At 43.4% G+C, this 19,826-nt stretch overlaps 1 protein-coding gene across 7 annotated transcripts in view; it reads right to left on the bottom strand.

Annotated features, from left to right (window-relative positions):
* The window catches only part of Ncoa3 (nuclear receptor coactivator 3), a 102,368-nt gene that overhangs the window by 30,730 nt on the left and 51,812 nt on the right, over positions 1 to 19,826 (bottom strand). For 6 of the 7 annotated variants that reach the window (XM_052723366.1, XM_052723365.1, XM_052723367.1 and 3 more), the window contains 3 exons: positions 2,680 to 2,784; positions 2,094 to 2,266; positions 1,588 to 1,688 (listed from right to left, as the gene is read on the bottom strand). In XM_052723366.1, the coding sequence (XP_052579326.1) occupies positions 1,588 to 1,688; positions 2,094 to 2,266; positions 2,680 to 2,765 (360 nt within the window). In that variant the 5' untranslated portion in view covers positions 2,766 to 2,784. Of the gene's footprint in view, positions 1 to 927; positions 1,020 to 1,587; positions 1,689 to 2,093; positions 2,267 to 2,679; positions 2,785 to 19,826 lie in introns of those variants that run through there. The other variant, XM_052723371.1, reaches the window with a different exon arrangement.

The raw sequence follows: 19,826 nt of genomic DNA, 5'->3' as shown, positions 1-19,826 counted from the left end.
CCCCAAAGCATTAAACCCCTTCCCCTCTTTTTGCAAGGGTCAGGGTTACACTTGCAAACAGAGTCTTTAAAGAGTCAGTAAGTATTAAAGAGGACCCAACTCAACCTAACCAGTGTCTTCTCAAGACAGATAACAAGACACCGGGGATGCATACTCAGAGAAAAGGCCATTTTAAGGCATGGTAACAAGCCAAGGAGGACTCAGGAGAAGCCAACCCTGCCAACACCCTGATCTTGGACTCCAGTCTTCAAAACTGAAGAAATAAGCTCCTGTTGTCTGAGAGACGCTCTGGATTATCCTGTCACTGCAGCCTTAGCAGACTACGATCTTCTTTGTAAATAGAACTTGAAGGGGGAAAAAACGATGCTAGCCTAATAATTAGAGTGAACTACAAACTATCGCTTCTATTAACATTAGCATGATTATTTCAAAGTTTAAAAAGAATTGTAAGAGAGAGAGAGAGAGAGAGAGAGAGAGAGAGAGAGAGAGAGAGAGAGAGAGAGAGAGAGAGAGAAGCCAGGCGGTGGTGGCGCATGCCTTTGATCCCAGCATTCGGGAGGCAGAGCCAGGCTGATATCTGAGTTCAAGGCCAGCCTAGTCTACAGAGCAAGATCTAGGACAAGCACCAAAACTACACAGAGAAACCCTGTCTTGGGGGGAACAAAAGGTGGGGAAGCAGGGCATGACAGAGCATACCTTTAACCCCAACATTCAGGAAGTAAAGGAAGAAGGTACAGGAAGGAGTTGAGGTCACCCTAGGCTATCATAGCAAATTCAAAGACAGCCTGTGTTAACATTATACCCTGTCAAAAAAAAAAAAAAAAAAGTCTAGGGGTTTTGAGACCCTTAGTGCTCCCCAGTTAAACTAAAGGAATTACCATACTGTTCCTAAAATGAATGAACACAGAAGTAGTTGAAATGACTCACTGAAAGACCAGTTGTCAAGTAAACTTGCTGAAGCGCTCGCCGGCCTGAAGTAGCACTGCGCCATGGTTAATCAGCTCTTCTCAAGGCAATTACTTTAAAAACATGCACATGTTTAATGTTTGAAATTGCCTCACAAGCTGGGTGCAGCTCCATCATACAGCACTTGCCTAGCATGCATGAGGCCCTGGGCTCCCTCCCCAGCACCATGAATAAAATTCTTGAAGAAAACAGAGCTGAGGGCTAAGGGTGTCCCTTGGTGGTAACATGCTTGCTTGCCTGCTGTGGTCACCTAGCATGTGAGGCCCTTGGTTCAATCTCAAGCACGAAAAAGAAAAAGTAAAACTATAGTGTTCTGTGCAAACATCACGGGAAAATCCACAAAAGGGTCTGAACTAAAATACACCAAGTAGCACCTCTGGATGCTGGTGACCTGTAAGCTACTTCCTCAGGAACGTGTGTGTGTGTGTGTGTGTGTGTGTGTGTGGTATTTTCAGAACTATATAGTGTCAGCAAGGGTATTTTGTGACTGCTATAAGAATACAAAGCTATTTTCTTATCTCCAACAGCCCCTATATCTACCACATATATACATATATGTTTGTCACATGGTGAAACAACCAAGCACAACATGCTTTGGACAGCTACAATCTTCACACCTACCTGTAGTAAAAGTGGTCCTAAAGAATCTTTATCAATGACCCCCTGGCCTGTAGAAGACACATCAGCTTTCTGAACATCATCATCACTGGAAATAGTTTTTCCTGAAGACACAAAAGGAAGCATTGTGGTGAGCAGCACCTACCTCAGCGCATGAGCGAGCACACGTGCGCACATACACACAGACACACACACTGGCAGATAGGTAGTATGTACACATACATGCTGAACACACACAGCCTGATAAGAGAATACCGCAACATAAAAGCATTAAGCTTCCTGGTTTCCCTCTCTGATAAAGGTGTGTGTCTTTCAGGCCAGCTCTCTCCCCTCCCACCAGCATCTGACATGGTGAGGAACACTGGCTGTCTACCAGCTCTCTGTTAATTGTTCCCTAAAAAGCAAAGCTGGTCAACGCCTGGGACTTTAGGGTGAGTCTTACTTAACACAAGTGAGACCCTATTCAATGCCCTGATCCAACATGGGGGTGGGGGGTGACTCTGTATTACCTTGTTCTTTTATTTGACGTATCTGTCTCACCGTTTCCTTTAAAATCGCACATTTATCTGGTTTGACATTGAAAGTGTCAATATCGCTAAGATTTGCAGATATCAGCTCAGCCAGTTCTTCTATGTACTTGCTCTCCTGCTCCCGTCTCCACTTTTCAGCACTGTAGGCAAGCCTGGAAAGAGGGAGAGAAGCCACAACTCACACCTCTTGAGAAAACTTCAAGCAGAATCTTCCCATTAACACCATTAGCTCTACGTGGAAACAAACTCAACTCAGCAACCAAGAACCATCAAGATGTGGCAGTAAGCCGGGCATTGATGGCACATGCTTTTAATCCCAGCACCCGGGAGGCAGAGGCAGGCGGATCTCTGTGAGTTCGAGGCCAGCCGGGGCTACAGAGAGTTCCAGGACAGGCTCCAAAGCTACAGAGAAACCCTGTCTCGAAAAATCAAAAAAGGGGCAGTACAAAAGCATACACTGTAGAAATTCCTGCAGCTTTGTTCAATGCCACCTCTGACTAGCCACTGGCCTTAAGAAAAATCAATCCCAGTTCCTCCATCTGGAAAATGGAGACAAATCACCTACCCCTGTCCTGGAGCATCACAAGGCAATTTGCGTTTTCGAGACTCAGTGGTAAGCGGATCCAAGGAGCTTTCACCTAGTCCACTCATCTTGAACACAGACCAGCAACTACAAAAGAAGATATAACAAGATAAGCACTAAAGCATGCATTTTCTATGAAGGTGTCATGTGAAAGGATGGCTGCACCCTGTGGTCGGTCCAAAAGTCCTTTCCCGGTGTACTTGTTATGGATGAATGTGTTCACACAAGCTCAGAGCTCAGCTGCATTGTAATCATGCTGGGCATGGTGGTGAAAACCTATAACCCCAGCACTCAGAAAGCTGAGACAAGAAGATTAAGGGTTCTGGGCAAGCCTGGTGTGGTAGTTTAGAAACCTAAACTAAGACACCTGAAGTCAGTCTGGACCACAGAGTAAGACCCTGCGTCAACATAGATATCACAAAATAAATTGTATTTAATAAAAGACTATCAAGATGCCAATCTTGATAAAATTCTAAATTTTATTTATATCTAAGCAGCACATAGATAAAAGCTTATCCTGTGCTTTGGCAAGAATTCTTCAAACTGGGTGGTGGTGTCACATGCCTTTAGTCCCAGCACTCAGGAGGCAGAGCCAGGTGGGTCTCTGTGAGCTCAAAGCCAGCCTGGTCTACAGAGTGAATTCCAGGACAGACACATCTACACAGAGAAACCCTGTCTCAAAAAATCAACCAAACAACAACAAAAAAAAAAAGTGCTGAACCCAGACTAGACTATGCAGAATTTTTTTTAAATATTTATTTTTATTTTCTGTGTATGAGTGCTTTGCCTGTGTACATACACATGTATCATGTGTATGCAGTGCCCACTGAGGATAAAAGAGGGTGTCAATCTCCTGGAGCTGGAGCTAAGAGGCAGTTATGATCTACCATATGGGTGTGGTGGGAACAACCTGGGGCCTCTGCCCAAGCAGTCAATGCTCCTAACCACTGACCCATCCTCCAATCCACAGGCTCTCTTTCTAGGTAGTATTTCTGTCCAGTGGATTATTTCTCTAATATTTATAAGCCTAGGCTATATAAACATTACTGTAAAACTCCCATACATTCTACTTAAAGCATGGGTATAAATCCAGACAAACTCTTACATGACAAGGGTTGCCATAAGCCATACAGCAACAATTATTTACATACTGAGTGGTGGGAAAAATAATATATCTTGGTTAAGTTTCAAGCACTAAGAAGATTAAACACAGGGTATTTCTTTTTGAGCTTCTAATGTGAGGTTCTATTAAGTCTCATTTACATGTGTAATATAAACTCTTGCTTGAACAGGACAATCACTAGTCTCTAGCGTTAAAATGCGTCTAGCATTTCAGCCAGCCAGTCTGCAGGACATACGTCCACTAGGTGGCACAATACTACCAGAAAGGCCAATTTTTAAAAAAACCACACAGACACACACACACAGACACACACACACTGTCAAACTTAAAATATGTAGGTCATGTTTGTTTTGAGGCACAGACTGGCCTGGAACCCACTATGTAGTAGTCCTGCTGGTCCTGAACGCCTGGTCCTCCTGCCTCTACCTTACACTGAGACTACAAGCACGAGCCCTCACGCCCACAGTCACACACCTCTGAATCCTCACATGGTTTCATCAGGAACTTCAGACTACAGCATCATGTTGATGGACTCATACCAGTGGGAAACAGCGAAGTCTGGTTCTGTCAAAGACGGAACTACAGCAAATCTAGCTGCATTACAGACATGCTTCTCACGTACTTCGTCCAAAGAGCATTTTTAGATTGAGCAGCAAACTATACACTGAGCACTAACATACTTGTTTTCACTTAATTTAACCCAGATTCTGTGTAGTGTTTTCTTGCCCTGGGTTAACCATGGGCTGAAGCTACACACCTGCATGGAGAACTGCCAGTGAAAAGCAGTTCTTCAACTGGAAGATGAGGTTTGATCTGTATTCAGCACACTAGGTCCAACCTTGCTAAGAAATATAAACTGGTGCATAGCACATAATGGAGAGTTCATAAATGCCACAGATAGCAGAAAAGCAGCTTAGAACGCCTTCCCGTGCTGTCAAAATCCAATATATGTCTGTGTCACTCAGAAGGATCATTTGTGACAAAATTCAAACTAAACAAGACACATGCCTTTAATCCCAGCATTTAGGAAGCAGAGGCAGGTCGATCTCAATGAGTTCGAGGCCAACCTGTTCTACAGAGTGAGTTCCAGGACAGCCAGGACTGTTACACACAGAATCCCTGTCTTCAAAAAAAAAACAAAAAAGAATCTGAAAGAGACTACAAAAACGGATGCAAACACAGCCCACCTTTCTAGAGGTCGCAGCCAAACTTGGCACCTGCTGCAGCGCATGCATCCACCAAGTACACAGCAGGAAATGAACATCAGTGGAGTATGCCAAACACAAGAGCTAACATTACAGTTTTGGTGTATGGCTTAACATTAACCAACTTCCTTTTTTGTTATCTCAGGGTTCAGACAAGAGAAAGAGCTTGTAAACTGGCTAGAAGAACAAGGGCCCAGAAGCACTCCTTGACCAACAGGAACAGGGTGAGGGCTCAGAGGGCACTGGCTCTTGCCTCTGCCCCAGCATCCTGACGTTGTCTTCTGCACTCCATTTGTGCACTGAGGCATGTGTGCACGTACAGGCACATGAATGTTAATAAAATATAGTTATTTCGGGGCCTAAGAAAAACCTTAGGCCAAAATGAGAGAGAGTGGGTTACCCAATGCTAAGCTAAGCTAGCATTTTCCTGTGTGAAAGGCGGGGAAGGGATGACAGAGCAGGATGGCATTGAACCTCTCGCATATATTCGTGACAACCCCCCATGCATACAATCAGTTTTACAGAGAGGAAGCGGCTAAATAGCTTGCCACTAGCATCACCACGAGATCCTGCAGGGAAGACCTATGACTGACTCTATAACCAACAAAAGGCAACAAATGTTTCTTATGCCCTTTACCCCATTTTATCCCCCACGATCACAAAAGAAAGCATGTATGCGTAAACCACACCACCTCCAACCAGTCAACAGAGCTGCTCAGCGCATCACTACGATCATAAACACTTCAGTTTAGGGGCATGAGGTAAGTGCCTGGGAGTAAGGGGTTACCTCCACAGCTATTATGCCTCACCCCTACCCACTACTCCCCAAGACACCAGATAAACCATACTCCGGCCTAGTATTACCCTTACTTCCACATGAGATGTGCAGAGTGGCTAACACAGTAAGGAAATCTGAGGTGAGAAAAGCAAAAGCTCTCTAAAACAGCCTCAAGTGTCTATTCTTGGGTGTGCTATGATTAAACACTGGGGCCAAGACCTGGCGATCTCAGCTGTGACTCAACTTCTCCATCAGGCTTGTATGCCAGGGCTATACAAGGTATGATTGAGTACACTGATTATGAGAGTCTTTGCAGTGTCTCTTGAGATCCACAGAAACTTAAGAAAATGTTCAAACAACAGCTGTGGCTTTTAATTGATTTACTGAGAACTGCTTAAAGCACTAGGCAAAAGCTGGGACTGCTCATTCTAATGGGGAGGAGCACTTCGGAAGAACTTACAAGACATCAAGAGACATTCGTACATAAAGGTTTTGCCTAAAACACAAGTCCCAAATTGATACACCTACTCAATTTAGTGGCTTGACACCACCAACTAATCTAAATACTTAATCGGGGTTGGGGATTTAGCTCAGTGGTAGAGCAAGCCCCTACCAAATAATAATAATAAAAGTTTTTGTCTAGCCACATACCTTTAAGCCCAGCACTCTTGGAGGTAGAGGCAGACGTGTCTGTGTGAGTTTGAGGCCAGCCTGGTCTACGGAACAAGGTCCAAGAGAGCCAGGACTACACAGAGTAACCCTGTCTCAAAAACAATCTGTCTTCGTCACTGGTAACCTTTGGTTTAGAGGACAACATACAAACACCTAACAGAATCCATGTTTCACTTCAGCTCCATCCTAGCTCAAAAGCTAGCATGTACACAACATCTCAAGGCTGAGTGCAATCACCAGTGCTAGACCGCTCAGCCCAGCAGACAAGGAAACCAGATGACCATCATAACCTAAGTTAACCAGCCCATAATAAACCTACCCACCTAAACTCTTGTTTGCTTTTTGTTTTGATCCACCCGGTCTGCCGTTGTTGTTTGTTTCGAGCCAGGGTCTCACTATGTAGCTCTGACTGTCGTGGAACTCACTACATAGACCAGGCTGGCCTCGAACTTGGAGATCCTCCCTCCTGCCTCTCTGCCTCCCTAGTGCTGGGATTAAAAGTGTGTGCCATCACACCTGGCATTTAACCCAGCACATCTTAAAAGAAAAAAAAAATTTACCTTGACTCCTCTGATTTAATTATCAGAACCTACCAGCCTACAGATCAAAGTCTGGCCTTTATAATTGACTTCAGCTCCATTTAAACCTCTTACTCTAAAAAAAAAAAGAAAAAAAAGTAGTATTTCTTCCTCCTTCCCAGCACTGCTATGGGGGTGAGAAAGGTGGCCTCTGGAGCGTGTCCTGTCAATCATTCCTTCTGCCTTCAGCACATCTACTCTTCCAAACAAACCCAACACCTCTACTGAAGCTACTCTCAACCCACACAATCAGAGCAAGTCATAAACCTTTACCTGGATGTACTTTACACACCTTTGGCTTTCGGAGACAAAAATCTCCCTATATACATCCTAGGCTGGCCTCAAAGTCATCATCCTCCTGCCTCAGCTCCACAAGTGCTACAATTAAGAACTTGCCAGCTTGTTTTCATACTTTCTTGCAACATTATACAATACCCTCTGTTTCTGGTTAGTCCTCTGGTCTCCCTACTCCGGACTTTGCAGGCTGAAGCAACAGCTAAGCCTGGCAGCACACGCAACTACTTGGGAGGTGGCAGCAGAATGCGCTCCAGGCCAGTGGTAGACTATTTCAATACTGTCACTACCACCCTAGTCCTTCTGCAACTCCAGTCCTCTTCCTCCCTCCCAGCTCTGCTTCTGGTAAGTTTCCTAATCTTCAAAAGTACAGTGTTTGTGGAAAGGAGAGCGGCTGAATGTTAGTGAAATTTCCTCCTTTCTATTTTTCTTCACCCAGGTATCCCATTGCAAACACTATGACTTCAGGATGGCATCAAATAGAACCCAAGGATTTGGCCCTTTCAGGTAACTTCCACAATACAATAAGGAGATGCCCAGGCTTTGCTAGGATCTAGTTTGAGAGCTGAATCCTGAGTTCATCACTTCACTGAAAAGGTCTGCTTCGGTCTTCTGTAAAAGCCCCCAGTGAACACCAGGAAAGTCACACCTTCCACAATCATGTTTACTAAAACACAGAGGGTGGTGAGACAGCTATGCAGGGAAATCACTGGCAGGGAGCCTCACTGCCTACATTTCATACACGAAAGAAGAGAACCAACCAGGCGGTGGTGGCGCACGCCTTTGATCCCAGCTCTCAGGAGGCAGAGGCAGGCGGATCTCGATGAGTTCCAGGGCAGTCTGGTCTACAGAGTGAGTTCTAGGTCAGCCAGGGCTACACAAAGAAACCCTGAGTGAGAAACAAAAAAAGGGGGTGGGGGGAAAGAACCAACTCCCCATGGTCCACACATGCACACTAAACTTTAATAAAACTTCGTTTTTTTGTTTTTTTGGTTTTTTTTTGTTTTTCGAGACAGGGTTTCTCTGTGTAGTTTTGGTGCCTGTCCTGGATCTTGCTCTGTAGACCAGGCTGGCCTCAAACTCACAGAGATCCACCTGGCTCTGCCTCCCAAGTGCTGGGATTTTAAAGGCGTGCACCACCACCGCCCAGCTAATAAAATTTTTAAAGTGAAACACCTTGCCAGGTATGCACTGTAACCCCAGTACTTGAAAACAGGAGAATCTGGAAGGTGATCTTGCCTACCAAGGGAGTTTGAGTCCAGTCTAGGCAACACAGCAAACCTTGTCTCAACAAAACAAGTATGAAAGCGAATGCTAATTCTATTGTCAGAGACCAACAAAAAACCAAGTATAGAATCATAAATTATATTAGGTGCTATAGTAAGTCTTGCTGTAAATCAGTGACTGGTGTGATTCAAAGGCAGAAAGAGCTGAGTACTGTGCACACACCAACAGCTCACTTGCACATCATATGTGTGGATTTCCCATATAAAAAGGTAATACCTGTTTTCAGAGCTTCTGCTATGTTTGTTCAAGAGGCACATTTCCAGATGGCATGTTCTGGTTTCCTGGAGTTGACAATCAGACCTGAATCCCATCAAGGACCTTCCATGCTGCGGTGAAATGCATGTTTTTCACGTATGATTTTGCAGTGCCAAGCACTGGGTGAAACTGACATTTCAAATATATTTACTTTCAAATAGAATGTAAATGTGTAATTTCATTATACAGTCTTTTAAAATCTAAATTCATATCACAAATCAGAAGAGTCATTCTGTAATGAAAGGTACTCATGGTCAAGTTCATCAACATTATGGTTTCGGGTGAAAGCTCACATTTTATCATTGGCAATTAATACCATCAGATTTTGTCCCTACAGTGCTATGCTTAACTAACTCACTTTCTGAAAACTCATAGATTGTCATGTCAGTCACTATTTCAATTAAAAAGTAGTGTTTCAGGGGCTGGAGAGATGGCTCAGTTGTTAAGAGCACTGGCTCCTCTGCCAGAGGACCTGGGTTTAATTCCTAAAACACACATGGCAGCTCACAACTCCAGTTCCAGGGGATCTGACACCCTCTTCTGACCTCCACATGCACATGATGCACAGACATCATATGCAAGCAAAACACTCATAAAGCAAAAATTAATAAATCTTTTTTTAAAGTGTATCAGTGCTGAGCAGATGGCTCAGCCAGTAAAATGCCTGCCTGGATTCAATACCCAATCCACATAAAAGCCAGGGGCAGTAATGTGCATTTGTAATTCCCCCATGTGGGGAGAGGGAGAAATGGGACAGACACACACAGAGACAGACAGACAGACATAGACACATACACACAATGGGGGTCAGACAGACAAATAGACACCTGGGGCTCACTGGCCAGACAAAAATCAAAGTGGAGGGAGGGGCCCCAGTGGCAGTGAGCTGGCAGGAATGGGAAAAAGCACCTGCTACCAAGCCTGTTGACTTGAGCCCCACCCCAGAACTAAGGTCTGTTGTTCCCCACCAATACGAAGACTGTAGGTGACAATTTCAAACAGTATTTTAAAACTGAATTAAGATGGCCAAGAAATTCAAGAATATAAAACATTTAATATCCATAATAAAATCTTCTAATCGAGTTAGAAATAAATACTCAGAATTAATGAGAAGAATTGACATCCAGGGAAGACCAAACACATACATGCTCACACACAGAAGTAGAGAATGTGAAAATGATTATAAATCTTCATAAATTACAAAGAGTAAGAAAAGACAATCACATCACCCATTGTCTGAGTACCACACAATCAAACTCAAAATAGATCTGGTTAGCATGGAATACTGTCTGAAGCCAAAGTCTAACAGACAGGGCTGATTCCCACGCTGAGCAGAGTACACACACTGAATCCGGCAAACTAAAGGAAAGAAGAGGCTTCAGACCCGTCTCAGGATTGACGCCAACACCAACAGGATCATACCAAAATTGCACCTCTGACTTTCAGCTGCCTTGCTCTTCTTCTCGAGACAGGGTCTCTCTGTGCAGCCTTGGCTGTCCTGGAACTCACTCTCTATCATCTAGGCTAGCCCCTGAGTGCTGGGATTAAAGGCATGCACCACCACCAGAGGCTCAACTGCGTTTTCTAAAAATGGAAACCCACCATTTTCACAAGGATAAAGTGATTAAAAATCCTATTTTCAAAAGCAAAAATTAACTCATTTTAATTTGTTTAGCAGATGCAGGCTCTTGCAAATTAGCTCACCAACAACACTGTCACCTATTAGTGTTGTTTTAAGAAACAAGCAGGCGGTAGTGGCACACGCCTTCAACCCCAGCACTCAAGAGGCAGAGGCAGGTGGATCTCTGTGAGGCCATCCTAGTCTACAGAGTGAGTTCCAGAACAGCCAGGACTGTTAAAGAAATCCTGTCTCAAAAAACAATAAAATAAAAAACAGGACTTTGAGGCTGGGCGGTGGTGGCACACGCCTTTAATCCCAACACTCTGGGAGGCAGAAGAAGGCGGATCTCTGTGAGTTCGAGGCCAGCCTGGGCTACAGAGTGAGTTCCAGGAAAAGCACAGAGCTACACACAGAAAATTTGTCTCGAAAAAAACAAACAAACAAACAAAACAGATCTTTGAAGCCAGAATATTGGCACATGATTTTAATCCTAGTACCCAGGAGGTAGAGGCAAGCAAAGTCCAGCAAGTGACACCAAGTGAGATCCTGTCTAAAAACAAAACAAAAACAATCATGTTAATGTTCATAGTCGATTCTTTTTCTTTTTTGTTAATGTGTATGGGTGTTTGGTCTGCACGTATGTCTGTGCACTGTATGCATGCAGTACCCAAGGAGAGACTGTAGTTACAAATGGCTTGCCAGTCACCATTTATGTATATGTGTAGGCAGGTGGAACTCTGAGTTCAAAGCCAGCCTGGTCTACACAGTGAGTCCAGGACAGCCAGGTTATATAGAGACACCCTGACTAAAAAATTTTAAAAATCTGAGTAAAGCTGGGCGGTGGTGGCCCATGCCATTAAAATCTCAGCACTCAGGAGACAGAGCCAGGCGGATCTTCTGCCAGCCTGGGCTACATACAGATAGAGATCCAGGGCAGGCACCAAAACTACAGAGAAACGAGGGGGGGGGGGGCGGGGGGGGGGGGATCTGAGTAAAAGATATTGGCAATTGATCCTAACAAAACGGACTATACAGCATCCTTAGTAAGATGGCTTCCTTATTGATGCCAAGAGACTCAGGATTCTTACATAAAACAACTTGTCAAAAGCCAAATTAAAAACTCATATACATAAATAATTCATCTTTACCTTCCTTCTCATGACCTAAGTAAGAAGCAAAGCCTGCAGAGTTGTGTCTACAAACAGGAGAATTGCATCTGTGTGGGGCCACTGTATCTTCTCAGTCACAGCATGCTCTTGCAGCAAGCCTGTGTGATCTGCACACAACGGGACTAGAATCTGATGGGTTCAGGTACTTGAGGCCTGTGCCAAGCACAGAGAGCACTCCTTTCCGTAACAAGCCTGCCAACACACTATGGACGGACTCCGTGCTTTATTCTAAAACCCCTTTTAGCTATCATCCCAATCAGATTTTAAAAAGCTAAGCAACAAAATGAAAAGTTATTTCAATTCTACTCATGCCATCTCTCAGAACACCTTTCCACAGCTGACCTGCAGGGATTCATTCCTCTAATTCCCTCTTCTACATTCTGGTCACATTCCAGGGCATAGACATTAAAGAAGGGCTGGCACACGGTGACACTGCAAGACCACTCGGTGAAGATGCTGCATTCTGACTCTAATGTCTTAAAACTGGAGCAAATCAAAAATGTCCCAGAAACGAATCGAACATCCTGCATTCATCTTCAGATGCTTGTGTACTCACAATGTGTTTAATATACAAAACCCTCCAAGAATTCTTAGTTTCTCAGATTAATGATAAGTAATGCATTTCATTTAAAGCTTAAAAACATGTGTTAAGCATGTGTGCACATGAAAAGCTTTAAAAGTTGTTTGAAAATGTGCAAACGAATAAGACTCTTGTTCCCCCGATCAATGTCAGCTGCCATGCAGCCCTGTCTGATGCACACTATTTCACAAAGACCTAGAAAAGACAATGTGGAATCCACCGGCTGCACGCACTGATTACACACAGCAAGTTCCACCCAAGGTCAGAAGTGTAGGTTTTCAATATCAACTTCTAAATAGCACTGTACCTTTGTGTTTTCTTTTGAGACTGTGTACCACTGACTGTCCTGGAGCTTGCAATGTAGACCATGTTAGCCTCATGGAGATCTACATGCCTTTACTACCGAGTGTGGGATTAACAGAGTGTTCAACCACACCCAGACGATCTTGTTTTGAAAATAGACTTAGAAACAAAGAATCCTAAGAAAATAATTACAATTGTGGCCCTACAAGCTACAATTACTTAGAACATTGGTATAAAGTAGACTGTTTGCATTAGTGCACTCTTCAAATTGTTAGGCTGGTATTTAGACCAATTATATTTCCTAATTTTCAAAATTAGGTACTATAAGAGGTACATTATCACTGACCTGAAGGCTTGTTTTGTTCTGTATGCTTATTCGTGCGTATGTGTGTGCCCGTGTGTGTGCGTGTGTGTGTGCGTGTGTGTGTGCGTGTGTGTGCGCGTGTGTGTGTGCGTGTGTGTGTGCGTGTGTGTGTGCGTGTGTGTGTGCGTATGTGTGTGCGTGTATGTGTTTTGAACTCAGAGTCCCATGCATACATGCACCGCAAGCATTCTACCATCTGAGCTACAACCCTGTCCGTGATCCAGTTTTTTTGTGTATTTGTCCATATTGAATGAAAATCTCTTTCATGGACAAAACAAAAATTTGATCCAATTCTACAAAAAGAAATGGTGACTGTATTAACCAAAGATGAATTCGGGGCTAAAGAGATGGTCAGTGGTTGAAAGCACTTACTGCTCTTGCGAAGGACCTGGGTTCATTTCCCAGCACCCACATGGTGGCTCACAGCCATCTGTAAGCCCAGTTCTAGAGGATCCAGCAGACACACATGTGGGCAAAACATTCATAATCATAAAATAAGTAAGTCTTTTATTGTGCATGCCAAGAGTGTTGCCACACTTGATTGTTTGGGGTTTTTTTTGTTGTTTTTCGAGACAGGGTTTCTGTGTGTAGCTTTGCGTTTTTCCTGGAACTCACTCTGTAGCCCAGGTTGGCCTCAGCCTTGGTGCCACACTTGAATACAGAGATAAAAACAGAGTTTGAGGATAATATGAGCTATTATAGAAAGACCCTGTATCAAAAGTGTGTGTGTGTGTGTGTGTGTGTGTGTGTGTGTGTGTGTGTGTGTGTGTGCGTGCGCATGCACATGAATTCTAAAGTATTCATTACACATTCCAAGAGTGTCAAACTTAAAGGAAACTACCTCAGCTGCTGATCTGACTTCAATAATCAAACAACTCTTGACAGGAATTTTTTTAAAACATTTTTTTAATTTATTATTCTTTTATATGCATTAGTGTTTTGTCTGTATGTATGTCTGTGTGAGGGTGTCAGATCTTGGAGTTACAGACAGTTGTTAGCTGCCATGTGGGTGCTGGGAATTGAACTCAGGACCTCTGGAAGAGCAGTCAGTGCTCTTAACCGCTGAGCCATCATCTCTCCAGCTCTTAAAGCATCTTATACAGTGTGTGATCTATGCTCGATCAGCCATGGCAGTGTACAATTGTACTCCCAGCACTTGGGAAACTCAGGCAGAAGGACTGCCCCCAAGTTCAAGAGGCCAGTCTGAACTACAGAGCAAGTACCAGACTAGCCAGGGCATCATAACCAAAATTGCATCTCAAAAAGCTTAAAGAGAGTTGTTAATAAAGATGCTATATTAAATGTATTTTGTGGCTAAGGGCTTGGAGCACATGCCACAGTAGGTGCCATAGCACTACACAGCACCCACTTCGTTAAGTAAGGCAGTCATAGCACTACACAGCACCCACTTCGTTAAGTAAGGTAGTCACAGCACTACACAGCAACCACTTTGTGAAGTACGGCAATCATAGCACTACACAGCAACCACTTTGAGAAGTACGGCAGTGTCTCCTGCTTGTGCATCTAGCTGGGCCTGGAGCCTCAGGGAGCTTCTCCTGGTCTCCACCCTCCACCTCACCTCAGGAGTGCTGAATTACAGATGTAGGCCGTTGCTCCTGGCTTTTCCTGGGGGTTATGGAAATAACACTCAGGTTGTCAGGCTCATGGAGCTAGGGTCTTCCCCCACTGAGCCAACGTCTGTGCCCAAGAGTTACTTATAATGTCAACATTATATTCAAAATACTGAAACTTAAAATAATAAATGTATCAATACTCTTGCTTTAACAAATTCACACTACATTCCAAATATATACATCAATATCAGTAGTCTACTTCTCTATCTTTTAGAACTGCTGAATACGGTAGCTCACACAAGTAACCCCAGCACACAGACTCAGGCAGGATAGTCAAGAATTCCAGTCAAGCTTGACACACACCTTTAATCCAGAGGCAGGCAGATATCTGTGAGGTCAAGGCCAGCCTGTCTAAGGGCTATTTCGAGTATAGCCAGGAGCGACTCAGAGAAACCCTGTCTTGAAAAACCAAAAATTTCATGCCAGCCTGGGCTATACAGTGAGTTACATGCCATCCTATACTAAAATGTGAGACAGACCCTGTCTCTTCATAATAATAATAGTAATAATAATAATAATAATAATAATAATAATAGTGAAATAAATTAAAAAGACAAAGGAGTTGTAAGGGGGCATATTGGAGGCTCTAAGGGGAAGCTAGAGTTGTTGAGATATATGATCAAAAATACCGCATGCATGTATGATATTCTCAAAAAATAAATTTAAAATATTTTTTTAAAAAGGTCTTAAAAAAAGAAAAAAAGTCACATCATTCCAAGTAAAATACCTGTGGCTTTTCCATTTATAACAAAACTACTTGACTGGCCTTAAATAGAAGATTCACCAAAAATTACAGTGCAAGTTTTAAATTGTAGTTATAAGCTTGAGTGTAAAAACTGGTTTTAAAAAACTGAAGTGAGCTATATGTGTGGTGACACACACCTGTAACCCCAACACTAGAGAGGCAGGATGATCAAAAGTTCAAGGTCACCCGAGCTGTATAACTAGGCTGAATTTCATTATGAACCATGAGACCTTGTGTGGAAAGAAAAAAACACTGAGGTAAAGTCTGGAGGTATCGCTCAGCAGTAGAGTGCTTGCTCAGTAAAGCTCGATCCTCAGAACTGGAGGGCTGAGCACAAAATACACTGCTACATCAGGAGCAGGTAGAGCTTTACCAATCTCATATCTGAATATAAATCCTAATAAAGCCAGAGAGAGAGACTGAGAAAAATTAATTATGCAAAAATACAATTCAATCTTATAAGCCATCATTAAATTTAAAAGGTAAATACATTAGAATCATTGTTTTATTATTGTTGTTATTATTATGCTAAACAAGGAGCAGGAGTTAATGGCTTAGCAGTTAAGAGCACTGGCTGCTCTTGCAGAGAACCAGAACTCAATTCCCAGCACCCACATGGCAGTTCACAACGGTCTGTAACTCCAGGACTTCTGGCGCCCTCTTCTGGCCTCTGCAGGAACTGCATGCACATGGTGAACAGACATGCAAGCAGACAAACACCAATACACATTAAATAAATCAGAGCACACAACATACAAAATAATGCTCAATTTAGTGTCTTAAATTTTAAAACACATGGGCTGGGAAGATGGTTCAGAGGCTAAGAGCAATGGCTGCTCTTCCAGAGGTCCTGAGTTCAATTCCCAGCAACCACCTGGTGGCTCACAGCCATTTATAATGAGACCTGGTGCCATCTTCTGGTCTGCAAGCATACACGCAGGCAGAACAGTGTATACATAATAAAACTTTTTTTAAAAAACTTAAAACACATGATTGTGAACACAGATTGTTCATCTGACATGGCGCAGATACCTGTAATAAATACATACTATCTATTACTCCCATTTAATCTTACAGAACAGTGAACTAGAAGGAAGAGTTGTGACAGAGAAAACAAACTCACTCCAACTGGTGAAGTTCAGTACTTGATCGGTACAACACAGGAAAACAGCATCTGGACACCTGAGCTCAATGTCAGACATTCCAGTCCTCCTCACAGACTCTCCCTCCCGATAAGCAAGCCACTTAATGCAAGAACTACCATTAGAACCACATAGATTTTGTCTTTGTTCTGGTTTTCTTTTTAAAAGAGAGAAAGAATGGGGGGGGGGGGGGGACACGCCGCGGTTGCGGAGAGAAAGATATGACCAAAATATATTAAAAAAAAAAAAGAAAAGAAAAGAAAAAGAACTTTCTTGGGACTCGGTGGTGGTTGTGCACACCTTTAATCCCAGCACTTGGGAGGCAGAGGCAGGAGGATCTCTGAGTTTGAGGCCAGCCTGGTCTACAGAGCGAGTTCCAGGACAGGCAGGGCTACATAGAGAAACCCTGTCTCTAAAAAATAAACTTTCATTTTTGCTAACTTGGAGAGGTAATAACCCTAATGACACCTACTAAAACTTCATCCTACCACCAGTGGGGTAAAGGATAGACTTTAGCAATCATCAATAACAAACAGAAGACTTGTGTACTCTTTATTTGTTTAGGTTTAGGGTAGGAGGTGTTTAGGTTTGGCTTTTGCACATAAGGTCTGTGGTTCCTGGCTGCCCTGGAACTCACAATAGAGACTGGGTTCAGCCTCCCAATGCTGGGGTTACAGACATGTGCTAAATCACAAATGAACCATTCAGTATACTTGACTTATCCCCACAAACACCTCCTATAAAAGGGAATGTGCTGTGGGATGTTCTGTATGGCAAATGTGTTGCTGATTGGTCAATAAATAAAACACTGATTGGCCATTGGCTAGGCAGGAAGTGTAGGCGGGACAAGGAGGAGAATAAAGCTGGGAAGTGGAAGGCTGAGTCAGAGAGACACTGCCAGCCGCCATGATGACAAACATCATGTGAAGATGCCGGTAAGCCACAAGCCATGAGGCAAGGTATAGATTAATGGAAATGGATTAATTTAAGCTGTAAGAACAGTTAGCAAGAAGCCTGCCACGGCCATACAGTTTGTAACCAATATAAGTCTCTGTGTTTACTTGGTCGGGTCTGAGCAGCTGTGGGACTGGCAGGTGAGAGAGATTTGTCCTGACTGTGGGCCAGGCAGGAAAACTCTAGCTACAGGAATGCACAATCGCAGTGCTCGAAGGGCTACTGTAGGAAGAGCATCACTGAATTCAAAGTCAACTTGGGCTACAAAGTGAGGCCCTGTTATCTTCTGCAGCCTGAGCTACATAGTGAGACTCTTAACTGTGAATCTCACTAGCGACCTTGTACTTTAGTGAGTGGGGAGAAACATTTAGCAGGTGAGAGTCTCTACATGAAGAACCAGATCTGTCAACCACAAAAACTTACAGTTAGAAAGAACCTGAGATCTATCTCTAAAGTGTACAAATTGATCATCATGAAAACTTACACAAAGACCACAGCCCTGTCCCACTAGCTTTTCTACTACAAAACTGGCCATCTGTGCTTCCTGGCTTCATTCTGAAGTTACTCCCTCTAGGCAGGCAACTGACAAGATGAAATGATCCATACACCTCAAAAAAAAAAAAAAAAGGCTGAAAAGATAGCATACAATCAAAGCAATGTTTTTCAAACAAAAATAAAGAGCCAGGATAAATATAGCTCTTACAACCTAGTAGTCACTCCTGTGCCAGTGATATTTTTGTTCACATTGATTCACTACAACCAGAACTTTATGATATTTTGCATGGAGAAAGGGAACATAATGTATGTGTAGGTAAAGGACAACTTGGGGACATCTCCTCCCAGCATATGGGTCTCAGATCAAACTCAGGTTGTTAGGCTTGGCAGCAGGTGCCTTTACCAGCTGAGCCATCTCACTGACCCATCAGGGGAACTTTTAGAAGGAAAATTTTAGTTTAAAAAAAAACTATTCCGTCTACAATGTGGTTTTTTGTTTTGTTTTAAATTAATTTACTTACTTTTATTTCATTTGCATTGGTATTTCGCCTGCATGTATGCCTGTGTGAGGATGTTAGAGACAGTTGTTAGCTGCCATGTGGGTGCTGGGACTTGAACCCAAGTCCTCTGGAAGAACCATCAGTGCTCTTAACCACTGAGCCATCTCTCCAGCCCTACAATGTGTTTCTGTATTCACTACATTATGAGGGTTCATCTTGACTGCAAGCTTGACTGGACTGAGCCCCTGGTGCCTAGGGTTTTAATGGGCACAGTATACTTCTGGGTGCATCTGTGAACTCTATTCCACAGCTGGCACATGAGCAGAAAGGACATGGCAAAGGCCTGTCCTGACTGTAGGTGGCACCATCCAATAGGCCAAAGGACCTGACAGAATGAAAGCGAGGAAGGTGCCTACAAGAGCAAGGACAAGCTCTGGATCAATTCAAAGTATAAACAATACAAAAGGAAATCAGGATGGGTCCCTAACTAATCATGGGGTTAGACTAAAGGCTTAAACACATGAAGCCTTGAGCACTCTCGGGAGGTGACTATAACACTGAGCAGTATCCCAGGCACCGTTCCTTTTTTCTGTAAACAGGAAAAGGAACATAAGAAAATCTTGTAGCAAAACTACAAATTGGCCGGGCGGTGGTGGCGCACGCCTTTAATCCCAGCACTCGGGAGGCAGAGGCAGGCGGATCTCTGTGAGTTCGAGGCCAGCCTGGGCTACCAAGTGAGTTCCAGGAGAGGCGCAAAGCTACACAGAGAAACCCTGTCTCGAAAAACCAAAAAAAAAAAAAAAAACCTACAAATTGGTAGAATTAGCAGATAAGGAAACAACAAGGGGACATGGGTAAAGGCAAATGTGAAATTGTTGCTCAAAGTTACTAGCTCTTGACCTAGACAAGGCTAAAATTAGAAACAGAAAGTGGGACCAAAAAAAAGTAAAAGACAGAAAACTAGCAAACTAGATAAAGCCTTTTGTAAATGTATCCAAGGAGGTTGGGATTCCAAGACCCAGATTTCAGGACTAACTAAGCAAGAACTGGCAGGATAATGCCAACTTGACTTAGCTGAGCAAAGCACAGTACTTTTGGAGCGGTCTGGCAGTCTTTTCTATTTCACTGTTCTGATGTAATAATAAAGGTTAAGAACGGAGTCTGGGGAAAATAAATAGCAAACATGGGTTGGGGCTGATTCCAATTTGTTTTTTAGACAGGGCTCACCTTGCAGCCCTGGCTGGCCTGCCTCTGCAGGGACTAAAGCATGCACCATCGTGCTAGGCAGATGCCAATTTTCACCAAAAACCTTAAACTATCCACACAGAGATGCAGAGAGGGCTGCTTTCCCTCCTGTCCCCAGTAAGTATGTTTGTCTGTATACTGTAGACAAACATACACCTATGTGTTCACTCAGCCCAAGTCCACTT

This window comes from Peromyscus californicus, unplaced genomic scaffold (genome assembly GCF_007827085.1).
Source record: "Peromyscus californicus insignis strain IS unplaced genomic scaffold, ASM782708v3 Scaffold_7__1_contigs__length_154581171, whole genome shotgun sequence".
Classification (NCBI taxonomy): domain Eukaryota; kingdom Metazoa; phylum Chordata; class Mammalia; order Rodentia; family Cricetidae; genus Peromyscus; species Peromyscus californicus.
Note: the sequence above shows the minus strand (reverse complement) of the source record. Positions and strands in the feature narration are given on the sequence as shown.